Here is a 15035-nt window from a genome sequence, read left to right on the forward strand (position 1 = left end):
ATGTGTACACCCCAGCATGTCAAACCACAACTATCCCCTAACACCTGAAAGGTAAACACAACACATGAACATTCATTGATCAGCAGAACACATCATGTACATAGGATACCACAATTACAATGTCAGGGTTCCCATCACACTGCAGGGCAAGGCAACTATCAACAACAAAACACCCCCCCCTCCCTCACAAATGACCATGACCCACTGAACAACTGCACCTGGGTCATGGAGCCTTCAATCCTCAATTTCACCTGGCCACAGGATCACCCTTCCCCTTCGTCGCCATCTCCCACCTTGTGTGTTAAAAGTTGCCTGCACCCCCAGAGTCCACCTTCATTTGCAAAGACACAAAATCCAAGGCAGAAAAACAAACCAGAACAGCCTCCAGTAGATGACTTGAAGTAGCAGTACCTCGCAAAGTCCAAGTACTACCACAATGATGTAACAACCAAGGTAGCACAGTAAAACAATGTCACAACATGATGTGAACCATGTGTGGTACATAACATAGAATGATGCACCACGAATGGATGTGTACTGTCACAGCTCCCGTGTACAGACGCAGGAGTGGCACGAACCAACCACCCCCACCATGGCCTGGGTGCCTGCAAGGTCAAACTCACACAGGCCTCTGAGACCCGGTGGGGAAGGAGGGTCAGGGATATGCAGTCGGGACAGCCGTTGGCATACTGGATAACTGGAATGAGAGGCAGGAGAGGGGAGTAGGAATGACACGTGCAAGTAGGGAATGCACTAAAATGGAGTACTTGCATTAACACATACGCAATCATAACAAACTTGTACATCACTGACAGGGCCTTCCGGAGTCCAGACGCAGGAGTGGCATGAACCAACCACCCCCTCTAGGGTTTTGGCGCCTGCAAGCTTGGGACTTATACAGGCACCCGCAACCCCAGCGGGGAAAGAGGGTTAGGGAACGTTGGTTGGATAGCTACAGGAAGCAAGAACACCGGGTAGAGGGTACAGGGTTTGGAATTGGATAGGACTCGGGGTGATTATGGAGAAAAATTACACATTCATCCATGCATCAGTGCACCCACCCAGCAAGCCTGTGTAGAGCAGTTTGAAAGAAAAACAACAAGAAACTCAGCTCTGGTTTTGAGTGCTGGCCTCCTGCCTGCGGACTCTCAGGTCCAGTTACAGGAGCACTTCAATGCTGCAAAGAGAGCCACAGTTTATAATCTGTGTGTGCCCATAACACACAAACACACCACCAAATATGCCCCATAGCAATAAACTACTCTACAAACAGACAATCTGGTGTGGATGCTTCGTACCCATACGTAACATTCCCCCTGTGATGGTTCATACACAGTCAATGCAGTAAGTCAGGCGCTGGTGGGTGCGTGGCAAATGGAACACCAATGTGCCACGATTCACACGACATGCAATGTTCCCTGGGTAAGCAGACAGACGCATATAGCAAGGTATGACTTCAGAAAAAGTCGTGTCCCACCATGACCGTAAAAAAATAGGCAGTGCATGTTTCAAAATGTACATGGAAATGAAATGCACTGCATCCGAGTCTGTCCCTTGCTGTATGTCCCTGTGAGCTGCTCCTTTCCATGTCTCGGAAGGCTACATGGGTGACACAAGTGCCTCAATGGCCCATGGTGGACCAGAGGGTATGTGCCACTGCCCCTGCAGGTGCCCCAGACAACCTTACAATCAACTAGCTATCAGTCCACCAACACATCTGAGCTGTATTGTGCGCTTCAACACCAATATTCGTCCAAGCTCACCGTCAGTGCTGCTACTAAACATGCATGTGCAACTGGCCTGGTGGAAGCTTTGCTGTGCTGTGGCCCCCCTGTGCTGCTCACCTTGCCTGGAGGTCCTTGAAACACATCAGCAGTTCGAGGATGTATGTCTGCAATCCCTGTGCCTCTGCTTGCGCACACATGTGCATGTGGGCACCAACAAACGTGTCCAGAATCCAGACGTCCAATGGGCCATGTTGCTGGCAAAGGTGGTCTGGAGGCTCATCCCCCTGCAGAAAGGGCATGAAACACATGATTAATGCTTTAGAGTCATCTGTGTGTGTCTCTTCAGGCATCTCATTACTGAACCATGTCAGAGACGTACATCAGAAATCACACCATCAGTCCGTCTTTCACATCCAAAGTGTGGAACACACTATCTACGGCATGAATTGCAACAAGCATGTGTACAGTAAAGATAAGAAACATACTACACAATGCATAGCAATGAATGTACACATTAATCATGAAACACCCCATCTATCAAAAGCAGAACAGTGGTCATTAACACCGCAATCATCCCCACTGGGGGTGTTAACACAAGTTACACAGCACCAGACATGCCACAGATATGACAGTCCAAAGCCCTTGTGTAATAGGCTGTTACACCGAACATCCTTGTGAGCCCATGGATAAAGGAATAAGGGAAGCAAGAGTGGCATATGTGAGTCAAGGACCCCAAGCAGCAAACACATACACAAGACAAGCCTGAAGGGCCCAGCTGGAACAGACAGTGGATGCTTTCAAAAGCCACAAAGCACCACACCGTCACATGAAAGCACAATAGACAAGCAATTTTAAACTATATTAACTAATTACACTAACTATGAAAAACCTACATTACCTAATTAAACTAACTATCAAACAGAAACTTAACTAACTAAACTAAAAGAAAAATCAAAAATGGCCACATACGACCTGGGGGGGGGCACCGAGGAGGGGGGAGGTACAGGGTGCTGCTCAACACCCACATGCGATGATGCTGAGCCAAAATAAAAACTTCCATGGGCTCAACGCCTGCACAGCCCAACCTATGTGGGAGATAGATGGTTGGATGGTTGTCCGAGTCTGGCTCATCCTGGAAAGGAGGACGTGGCACAGTAGCCTGGCCACGCCTAGCCGCAGCTTGTCCCTCGACGGCAGCAAGTCTGCTGGACGGGTGGGCCTGGTTCTGTGTGGCGATGTGATGTAGGTCTGCATGCAGAACCTCACGTGATACACGTGCTTCCTCTTGCAAGGTAGCACGTGTAACACAGAGTTCCTCCTGCAAGGCCTGGCTGGACAACCGCTGCACCTCCCGGCAAGCCTGTAGCTCAGCCAAGATGGTACGCTCAAGCTGTGTAAACCTCTCCTCTGTCCGCTGCCTCTGGGACATCAGAAGGACACCCAGAGTGGATTTGAGGAAAGCATACTCCTCCCTCAGGGCATCCATGTGCGCCTCTGCGTGAGCAGCAATTGCTTGACACAGAGATGACATTTCAGCCTGGCGTGCCTTGTCTGAGGCCGCCATGCCCAGCCTGAGCGAGCGGGCCGTGGACCGTGCCGCCTGCTGCTGGAGAAGCACCTGTCTAGCAGGGGGGAGGACAGATCGGGCCACAAGCTCCATGCTCTCAGCGATGTTCTCCATTGCTGCCCCCTGCCGTTCTGAATTTGCAGTCATATCTTGCTCCCACTCAATATACTGCGGTTGCACGCGGCGACCGCGTTACTGGACTTGACCCCTGCGGGACCCAAGGAATGGGTGTCCTCGCTGTGTTGGCACCGCCCGCGGCTGCACGACTACATGCCCCCGTCGACGTGATGTCCCAGGCACATCAGTGACTGGTGTGGAGGGTGACCCTGTGTCCCGATCCACCACGGGCAGAGGTACCAAGACTGTCTGACCCCTCAGTGCAGGTGTCGCGGACAGAGGAGTGTCCACATCACAATCACTCACCCCTGACACATGGACTTGATGCTCATCCAACTCGACATGGACGTCAGAGTCATCAGGGCTGGACTCATAGGCAGCCAGAGACAAGATGGACTGTAGCACTTGGGGGTTTTCGTGGTCTACCACCCCACGACCCCCACTTGTGCCGGGTTGATGTAGTGGTAACAACCCTGTGTCTGGCATGACAACACCATCCTCCGGGTCCATTGCGTCATCATCGGAAAAATATAGAGAAAAAAGGTCACTACACATGTCAGAAGCACACAACACACACACACACACTGACAACAAACACATCAGGCAGACATGTGACACACAGAATAGAACCTGGCATGCATGCTGGGTCAACTTTGAATTGCTTCTGTGATCAGACCTGTTGAAAGGTGGCAGTTTGCATAGAAGTGGGTCTATGCAGTGCAGCAAATGTGTATGTCACTCACTACCTACATGTACAAGGACTTTATGGTGTGTGTCAGGAAATGTGAAGGCAGTGCAAGGTCAAATTCAGGCATCACGTTCAATGTGCATTCAATGGGTAGCATATCTACAAGCAAAGCACCCTTCCACCCAAGTGCAAAAGCAGGGATGCCTAGAATGGTATCAAAGGGCTGACCATAGACCTGTGTATTGACCGGCAGTGTTGACTGGCATCATCAGCTTCATGTGATTCAAGTGACAACACTGCAAATGATGATGGGACAGTAAGCAGGACACATGATGAAAACTCTGGAGGCCGCCCCCTTGTGAATAAGACACTACAACAGTCGGACAGAGTCATTGGCCATTAAACAGGCTGAGGCCTGTGACCCACACAGATTGTCAGACCCTAAACATGTGTGCAACGCAGTACTTAGCCACAGTTGACATTGGAAGGCTGATGAGATGCCATGCAATGTATGTCACCCAGGAGTTGTATTGCAGTGATCATCCAGTCAAGGACACATAGGGGCATGCGTGCAATGCACATGGAGCATGAATGGGCACTCATGTCCCTGCGGGGCATCTGACCTATGCACAGTACAAGTGAGATACCCTGCATCAAGTACTAAGGCTGTACCACACAGCATATGTCTGGCAGATTGTCCGCTGGAAGTTAGCATGTACACAGGACGCATGAACAGGAAAGTACCCAATGGCAAGATTGAAGCAGACCAGTGCAAAGGTGGAACTGGGGTGCAGAGTGGCGGAGGAGGGGCAAGGGAGCATGCCTACATGGAGTACCCGCATGCAGGCAGAGGACACATGCACGTCAGTCATGCTATGACATTGTGCCTGGGCTGAGAGGAATGTCACCCCATGCCACATGCAGAAGGGCCAGTGAGCTGGAACATGGACCGGAGGGGTATACTGGTAACCAGCATGTGAGTAGGGTGCAATAGTATTGATGCGGACAGTCCCCGTCTGCTCCACATGTCCACCATCCAGCAGAGCATTCATGCATCACACAAGCATTGCATTACTTGCACATCAGAACCATGTACACGTCACATGTAGTGGCAATCATGCACAACACATCCCACAAGTAAAACGCACACGTCCTCAACAAACACGCATCAACACTCACTGGACTGGGCATCAAATTCCAGCATCTCTCCCACTTCTTTGACCGATTCAGGTGGTATGAACTCTGCAACGAGTGACTCATGCAGAGTGAGCATTTCCTCCTCTGGTGCAGGCCCACCGCCAGTCACCAGAGTCAAGTTGTAATTTGAGGCACGCTTAGCCTTAGCGCTGCGTTTGAGGTCATTCCAATGCTTCTTGCACTCTTGCGCCGTGCGCACCTCATGGCCGAATGAACTGACATGTTCCGCAACTTGCTTCCGGTGGGTGTCACGGTGGGCAGCCGTAGTCTGACTATTGGCACCCACTACCATTTCATGGCTGTGGCCCCACACGTAGTCCACGAGGAAGTCCAGTTCCTGCTTGCAGAAAGGCTTCTTCCTCGATGTGCAGGAGGTCATGGCTGTGTGTGGGGTCCCAGCCTGTGCTGCAGGTGCAACCTTCCTCCTCTTGGACTGTAGCACAGACGCTGGCTTGCTAATGCCGCCCTGACCAGTATGGCCGGTGGGTTTGGTGGATTGAGCCAAGGGAGTGGCAGGTGGAGGGGCGACCAAAGGCCTGACTTGTGTCAGTGGCAGCGGGGTGCCCTCTAATGGACCCTGCGCAGCAACATCCGCTGTGGCAGGGTCATTGACCGAAACAGTCCTGGTTGGCAGACTCACAACCGGGGTGTTGTTGGGTGCATATGCCCCTGCACTTGCCAACACCTGGCTGTTCGGGGCAGCAGATGACATAACTGCCCCAGGGACACGTGTCTTGGTCAGAGCAGCCCTGCATGCCCCTACGGTTTCCCTCCTGGTCTGTTGGATATCTTCCAAGGGCTCCTCAAGTGCCAACGCAGCCTGCGCTGGCAGACCCTGAGCCTGGGTGGCGGTGTCCACAGCTGCACCTGCAGCTACCACTACCCTTGGACCCATGGCAGTTGATGGAACGGACTGCCGGGTCACACAACGCTCAGGCACCCCAAAACTGCAGTAAAACCGTGCACACAACCCTGCAGCCTATGTGCATGGAATCAACCTCCCACAGTACGCGGTGGCACCCAGTAACACGAATAATGCGTACGCGTGGGACACACAGGCTACTATGACCTCGAATATGGGTGCGATACACAGGGGCACCCGCAGTGGGAAAAATAGCGTGTGCGACTCATCGTCTGACTAGCGCGATGCAGAAAAACACGCGTAGCCAATACCCCAGCCAAAAGAAGAGATACGTCCTTGATAGCTGTGAAGTTGTGATGGCGTGCAAAACAACAGGAAGCAGCAACACACGTTGGTCTCCACGAAAGGCATGTACAGCGAACTGCTGCCCCTGCTCACCTTTAACCCGTGCTGGGGGAAAGGCCCGCGCACGTCACATCACTTACGCGCATGGGCCCTTTCCTCGGATTACACGCATTCACACGCGGACGTGCAGTTTTTTCACGCGTGCTGAACCACTATGCTAACGTCACGAGGGAAACGCCCATGCACGCCCGTGTGCGTCACATCACAGAGGCGCTTACGCTTGAAGGGCCTTTGGTCCAATGAAAGCGTGTATGAGTGCTGATGCGCTTACGCGCTAGGGGCCTTTCCTCGAATCACACGCTGACGTGCACATTTTCCACATGCCAAATCACTCTGTATCAAGCTGGCCACGGGAAAACACACAGAAGACCACGCTCCTGCCCAAAAGGCCGAATCACTGACCCCCAGAGCCGCAAGCACGCTCCCACCTGCCATCTGCTGCTGCCTGACTGCCTGCTGCCCACGTGCCCTGCTATTTGCTGCCTGCACATCAGCCAGGGGTGCAGTTGCTGTGACCACCCCTGCTGGAACTGAAGACTTCCGACTGGGATACCATCGCTCCACAGCCCAGCCCCAAGACCCAGTTGCCCACCCACACCTGCCTCTGGGGTTGCCATGTCGGGCACTACACCATCTGGCACCACTGGCAACCCCCAGACAGAGAGGCAGAGGGGCACCAGCTTCACTGCCACCGAAGTTGGTGTCCTGGTGGAGCAAGTCCTGGGTCAGTATGATGCCCTCTTCGGAACAAGACGCGCCAACAAGGAAGGACGGACTCGGATCTGGACGGACATCGTGACTGCCATCAACGCGGAGGGGGTGGCAGTCTGCGACTTCCAACAAGTCAAGAAGCGCTGGGAGGACTTCAAGTCCAGGACCCTCAACAAGGCTTTGCCCGTCTTGAAGGTAGCGGATGTTAAGGGGCGCCGGGGCCACCTGTCAGAACATCAGATGAGGGTCCTGGAACGCATATGCTCAGCGCTCCACGTCCAGGTCCTTGAGAGGCAGACCCGTCTGGAGTCGAGCGGTAAGTGTACATGCATACTGATTGGAAGCTGTGCGTGTGGTGGTGTGCCAGTAGTCTGCAGGTTGTACATGTGGTTTTCTAGGGCCATGTATGGATGTGTATGTACAGGGCTGTGAGGCTGACACATGCAAGTCCTTTCATGTGTGAGACACATGGATGGTGTATGTGTGGGTAAGCATGCAAGCCAAATGCAGATGTGTGAGCACACATGTTTGGATTACTGTGTATGTCAGTTGGCATGGTTGTGGTGTCACACATGGATGTTGGTTCCAGCTGCATGTATCTGCACCGTGCACATGTGCATGTGTGTCTATTTGACAAGGGTGCAACAGTGATGCAACATGGATGCATGTGACACTGATATGTGGAAGACTGATTGGCAGATGTGGCATGGATGCCGATCTCAACACTGCGACAGTTGGCAGAGGTGTACACATGCATGTAAGTGTGGTGGCGTGTGTGCATGTGTTGTGCACTCCTTGTGTTTCATGTGATGTCTGGCTCACCTTTGGCTGCTCATGCTGTTGTATGTGTATGAATGGTGCTGGCTGTTGCAATATGGCTGTGGAATAGCTCATGTGTGTGAGTCGAAATGCCATGTGTGTTGGGGATTGTGATGCCATGTCTGAAGTTTGACAATGCCACTCATGTATAACTGTCATGTGTGTATGAGTCCATTGTACAGTGCCCTGATGTCTGTGTTTTATTTCTCCCTGTCTACAGCGTCAACTGATGAAGAGGGTGGAGAAGGTGCTGTGGAGCACAGCGGCAGGGATCGCACCGCCAGCCGGAGACGCAAGGCACGGCTCCCCTCACAGGTTGTCATCTCGTCGGGGAGTGAGGAGTCCTGTGCTGCGTCCCAGGCCACAGCTTCCGAGGGGTGGTCCAAGAGGAGGAGGTCGGAGTTGGACTCCTCGGCAGCAGAAGGGGCAGCTGAGACCCCACAGGGCCCAACGGAGGAAGATGGCATGGAGTCATCCAGGTTGGTGGGGGGTTTGGTGGAGGAGGAGGCCGTGCAAGGGATGGGGTCTGGAGGTGGGGATTCCACTGGTGCTAGTGGTGCAGTGCAGGACCAGGGACAGGAGGCAGCACAGGCCGCCGCGGAGGTGCCTGTGTGCAATCCTGTCCCTGATCCTGTCAATGCATCCTCTTGCACCAGCAGGAATGCCTACGTCCAGACCCGTTCTCAGGGAGGGGATTGGCTTACACCAACTGGCCTTCCTCTCCCTGCGGATGTGACTATCCGGCACCAGGTTGAGCCTGTCCTGGGTGAGGCGGCGTTGCGTCAACGTGCCATGCGAGATGACCTGCAGTCTTTTCATGAGGAGACTGCACGTCTTCTCGCATGGCTCGTTGACCGTGGTGACCCACTGGGACAGCTCACCAGGGCCGGATTCCTCCGTTTCCTGGACCTTGTTCCGACCCCCTCCTCAACTGAACCCCCTATGCCCCAGTCGTCCTCCATGCCATCTTCCCAACCATGTATCACCTGGGTGCCCTGTGGAGCTGCCTCTGACCCTGCAGCCAGGCTGGTGGACAACAGATCCCTGCCACAGTCGGGAGTCAGACGTCCAGCAGGGGTGGCCACCTCAACAACTGCACCCCAGCTGGAGGAGGATGTGCAGGCAGCAGGAGCCAGGGCACAGGCAGCGGCACAGCAGCAGCAGCAGCAACAAGGTGGGAGCCATAATGGCTCAGGGCCTTCATCATCGGAGGGGCAGGCATCGGCCGGAGGGCAGGAGGACCCTGGACGGGAAGTGTCTTCTGTGTGGCAGCGGTTGGGCCATGCGATAGATGCGGAGCAGCAGCGGGCGGAAGAGACACGGCTCACGATGGTCAGGGCGGAGAACTCCATGCGTAGGGCCCTTAGGCGGGCCGAGTGCCTCGAGGCCATTCGAAGAGACCTGGAGTTCCAGGTGTCATTGTCCCTGTGAACGCTCGGGGCCATGGAAGAGGACCGCCTCTGGGACATCGAGCAGGAGTTCGATGATGCCCTGGCCCGGGACATCAACATGTGGGCCGTTGGACTTGCCTGCTGCCCTTGTAAATAGTTGGATAGTGTTAGGTTTCCTTTGGTTTTTTCTTTATTTTGGACGTTTTGGACAATGGACCACATTTTTGTATATAGTTTTTTTATTAGATAGGAGTTTTTGATAGGTTTCATTTCTTCAGTTGGGATCATGGACCCTGGATTGTTCATCTGTATATAGGTAACTGTTGGATTCTACATTTTTGTTTGGATTTCTCCATGGAGCAATGGTTTCACTTTTGTCTTTCCCTTGGATTTCATTTTTGGAACTGTGACTTTGGACACCTTTCCTTTGGATTATGATTTGTTGTTTTTCATTATTTTACAGACATGCAACTTTTCTTTTTTAATTTCCATTGTCGTTTGTTTGATTTTAATTCCATTCATGTTGCTTTTAATACATTTTTTTCTTCAAACTTCGATGTGTGGTATTATCTCATTGGTTTCATGCATGTCATGATATGGTTTTTGACATTCACTTGCACCCATTGTGTGTGTGTGACGGACATGTGTTCATTTAGATACTTGCCATTGGGGTTGTATCGTGTAATTAGCATTTCTATGTGGGTGGATGCAATAATTGGGTGGGTGTTTGGCATGTGGAGGCTGCCCATAAGGGCCAGGGATCTAGATTGTGATGACGTGTTGGCTTGGGGACATGTGTCGGGGCCTGCTGGCAGGTGCCCTGCACTGCTTGGGGGGTGGGGGTGCAAGGGGACATGAGTGGGGGCCTGCTGGCAGGTACCCTGCACTGCTGGGGGGTGGGGGTGCAAGGGGACATGAGTGGGGGCCTGCTGGCAGGTACCCTGCACTGCTGGGGGTGGGGGTACAAGGGGACATGAGTGGGATATGAGTGGGGGCCTGCTGGCAGGTACCCTGCACTGCTGGGGGTGGGGGTGCAAGGGGACATGAGTGGGGGCCTGCTGGCAGGTACCCTGCACTGCTGGGGGGTGGGGGTGCAAGGAGACATGAGTGGGACATGAGTGGGGGCCTGCTGGCAGGTACCCTGCACTGCTGGGGGTGGGGGTGCAAGGGGACATGAGTGGGGGCCTGCTGGCAGGTACCCTGAACTGCTGAGGGGTGGGGGTGCAAGGGGACATGAGTGGGGGCCTGCTGGCAGGTACCCTGCACTGCTAGGGGGTGGGGGTGCAAGGGGACATGAGTGGGGGCCTGCTGGCAGGTACCCTGCACTGCTGGAGGGTGGGGGTGCAAGGGGACATGAGTGGGACATGAGTGGGGCCTGCTGGCAGGTGCCCCACACTGCTGGGGCGTGGGTGTGCAAGGGGACATGAGTGGGGGACTGCTGGCAGGTGCCCTGCACTGCTGGGGGGTGGGTGTGCAGGGGGACATGAGTGGGACATGAGTGGGGGCCTGCTGGTAGGTGCCCCACAATGCTGGGGGGTGGGTGTGCAAGGGGACATGAGTGGGGGCCTGCTAGCAGGTGCCCTGTACAGCTGGGGCGTGGGGGTGCAAGGGGGTAATGCGTTGGTGATCACTAGTGCAAGGTGGCATGTGGCTTGGCTGGGGGTGCATGCCCATGGTGGATGGGCTGCCTGTGGGACATGCCCAGGGGTGCAGGGTAGTTCCCTGTGGTGTGGTCTGCCTGCAGGGGCTGTGGAGGGTGTAGAGGGAACACCTGGGAGGACCCACACTGCCAATTCACGTGTAGGAATCCCCTGCACCCCCGAAATACACGTACCCCACTCGCACAGGTCCTATCGCGTGTGTAACTTCCCCACACCCCAAGAAATACACGTACCCTGCTGCAATCGCGTGTGGAACTTCCCGCACACCCCAGAAATACACGTACCCTGCTGAAATTGCGTGTTAAACTTGCCCGCTCCCCAGAAATACACGTACCCTGCTGAAATTGCGTGTGGAACTTCCCGTGCACCTCAGAAATACATGTACCCTGCTGAAATCGCGTGTTAAACTTACCCGCACCCCAGAAATACACGTACCCTGCTGAAATCGCGTGTTAGACTTCCCCGCACCCCAGGAATACACATACCCTACTGAAATCGCATGTTAAACTTGCCCACACCCCAGAAATACACGTACCCTGCTGCAATCGCATGTGGAACTTCCCGCGCACCCCAGAAATACAGGTACCCTGCTGAAATTGCGTGTTAAACTTCCCCGCACCCCAGAAATACACATATCCTGTTGAAATAGCGTGTTAGACTTCCCCGCACCCTAGGAATACACATACCCTACTGAAATTGCGTATTAAACTTGCCCACACCCCAGAAATACACGTACCCTTCTGCAATCGCATGTGGAACTTCCCGCGCACCCCAGAAATACACGTACCTTGCTGAAATCGCGTGTTAAACTTCCCCGCACCCCAGGAATACACGTACCCTGCTGAAATCACATGTGGAAGTTGCCGTCATCCCAGAAATACATGTACCCTGCTGCAATTGCGTGTGGAACTTCCCGCGCACCCCAGAAATACATGTACCCTGCTGAAATCGCGTGTTAGACTTCCCTGCACCCCAGGAATACACGTACCATGCAGACATCACTTGTTAAACTTGTCCGCACCCCAGAAATACACGTACCCTGCTGCAATCGCATGTGGAACTTCCCGCACACCCCAGAAATTCACGTACCCTGCTGAAATCGCGTGTTAAACTTCCCGCACCCCAGGAATACACGTACCTTGCTGAAATCGCATGTGGAACTTGCCCGCACCCCAGAAATACACATACCCTGCTGCAATTGCGTGTGGAACTTCCCGCACACCCCAGAAATACACCTACCCTGCTGAAATCGCGTGTTAAACTTACCCGCACCCCAGAAATACACGTACCCTGCTGAAATCACGGTTAAAACTTCCCACAAACCCCAGGAATACACGTTCCCCGCTTGCCGTGTGCTGTGTGGCGGCCCTGTATACTGGTCCAGGGTTAGCGCAGCCCTTTGCGCTGGATTGGGGATTTTGATGGCTTTTCCTTGCGCAAGGGGCGTTCTTGGGGGCGTTACTGGTGCTGCTGCAGGGTCGCTGCACCACTCTGCGCTGCGGCTGCTTTTGGTGGCTAAAATCCATGAATACGCTGTGCGCCGAAATGGATTTTGGCGCATGCGGCTGGCGCAGACTATCGCACGCGCACACTGTGCGCCAGCCGCGTGCGCCACTTGTGCGCTTAATTCAATGAATTACCCCCAGAGTGTTTATTCGAGTAACTGAATCGCCTCTAAATTAGTCAACAATACTTGCTGTGACAAGCGGTGGCAGCAAAGTGATTTAAAACACAGGAGGGTTCAGCAGAAAGTGGGCAGAGGGAAAAAAAATAGTGGGCACAATTGTCCGTGGACCTAGTATGATAGCAACCTCGTCTGTCACCACCCCCTCCCCATACTTGCCCCCCCACACTATCTGAAATGTTGACAGGCCTAGTACAATAGTCACTTGTTTTTATTTTTCCTCCCCTCCCTTTCCCCACCCCTCTCCCTCACCTTTTGTTTTTCTCCGGCTCTACCAGAAATGTTGTCAGGCCTAGTACAGTAGTCGCCTGTCTGTTTCCATTTCCTTCCCACTCTCCCCCAACCTTCCTTATCTAAGTCTTAGCTCTTGCACTATCAGAAATATTGTCAGGCCAGGTACAATAGTTAATTTCACATCCTTACTGTTCATGGGCTGTAAGAATGTCATTGTATTTTCCCTTGTTCCCTCTCTTGCCTTGAAGTGCTGTCAAACACATTGTATATAGGCGCTATATAAATAAACTATAATATCATATCATATTATTGAACACCATTAAAAAGTTACCAAGAAATGGCAATATAGTCAAAGACTAAGGGAAACATAGTTTCCCAGTACCAACAGAACAGTCTGAAGGACGTGTACGTTTCACCATTGAAAGTGAGCAAACGCCCTGGGGAGCTGAAGGCTGAGCTCCACAGGAAAAAGTCAGGATAGGAAAGCCAAACAAAAGCTAAAAGTTTGGGGGGGTCCATAAATGGATGGAAAATTGCACAAGAATACAATATTTCCTAATAGTGCAAATTCATTTTTGCAGTACAAAATGAACTTTGCACTCACATTGCCGTGCAAAAGGAGGAAAGCCCTGCCATGCCCTGAAAGGAGGATAGCACAGGGGCAACACGCTGGTCTTGGAAGCATGACCACGCAGAGCAACAGTGGTTTGAATCTAGGATCTGCGCTCAGAAACCGAATTCAGGTACAGTATTAGGTGTGTTGTAAAAAAAAATAATAATAAATAAATAACACTTTTCACAGTTCCATGAATCAGGGTTTATGTTGGCAGTGAAAAGTCACTTTTCAGCAGTGCAAAGTCAATTTGAACCGGGCAGATAATTCCATGAATCGGGCCCTGTCTCCATTGTTTTAACCATGCCAAATACAGCTCTGCTCCCGGGCTGTGAATCACTGTCGCATAGTATTCTTCTCTCCAGAGGATGTTAAAAACATATCTTTTCTGTGTTGCCTTCCCTTCATTTTAGTACTGAGTTCACTAGTTTGGTTCCAATGGGTTTGCCGTTTCTCAATCATTTGTCAATAATACTTCTATAAATTTCTTTATGCCTGCTTTTCATCCTTTCATTTACTTTTTCCTTTGCTTTGCGTCATCTATTAATCGATCCCAGTCTGCAAATTGTCATTTTTTCTTTTTTCTTGTTTTCTTTTTTTTGAACTTCTCAAGTAATTCATTTTAATAAAAGCAGTAATTACATTAATTAAGAGGGGTTAATACTTTTCATAAGCACTTTAGAATGCGAACGAAAAGGCACCTATATATAAGACATGTCTTTCTACTTTACATCAGTAGCAAAAATAGAAATTGTTTCTTCATTTACATAGAATACATGAGCCATATGGCACTGGGTTATTTTTTCTTCCCGGCACTTTTTGCGCCCTTCGATTTCTGCGCTGATGGACTCTTATTCTCCACTTCTGCTTTTTGGGCTTCTTCTTGGGAGGCCAGAGCTGCTTGCTTTGCATTCTCTGACTCTATCAACTTATTGTGGTACGACTCACGGGCACTGAGAATCCGATCACGAGATGCATCTAGAGAGATCTGCAGATCTTCATACATTTGCAGCAGCCTTTGCTTCAGCAGCGCTCTGGATTTCTGCTCCTCAACTCTTTTCTGCAGCACCTGCTCCCGGAGCTCCTTGTACTGGCGGATCTCCTCAGCTTTTTGCATCTCTTGCTGTAGTATGATAGCCTCATCTCTTAACACTGGCTCTGGCTTTGTTTTCTTCATGAAGGGTGTGAGATCCATGGCTTTCCATTTTTTGGGTGGTGCTTCTACGTCTGTTTCTGGTTGCACTTCAGATGTTTCAGGAGGCGTAACTATTTCACTTTCTTCAGCTGTCGTTGGACCACTCTGAGGTTCTTCTTCAGGCTTAGGTGGAAGGCTTGCCAAGTGTTTGTTGATAAATTGTA

The 15035-nt window shown here is 52.0% G+C and overlaps 1 protein-coding gene across 1 annotated transcript; it reads right to left on the bottom strand.

The window, feature by feature from the left end:
• Positions 1-14465: 14465 nt before the first annotated feature.
• LOC138511045 (androglobin-like) lies at positions 14466-15025 on the bottom strand. The gene has a single exon (XM_069626559.1). The coding sequence runs from the start codon at positions 14869-14871 to the stop codon at positions 14473-14475; it is 399 nt and encodes a 132-aa protein (XP_069482660.1). The 5' UTR covers positions 14872-15025; the 3' UTR covers positions 14466-14472.
• Positions 15026-15035: the final 10 nt, after the last annotated feature.

The sequence above is a fragment of the Ambystoma mexicanum genome, chromosome 6p, assembly GCF_040938575.1.
Source record: "Ambystoma mexicanum isolate Mex_15411 chromosome 6p, UKY_AmexF1_1, whole genome shotgun sequence".
In the NCBI taxonomy this organism is placed as follows: Eukaryota; Metazoa; Chordata; class Amphibia; order Caudata; family Ambystomatidae; genus Ambystoma; species Ambystoma mexicanum.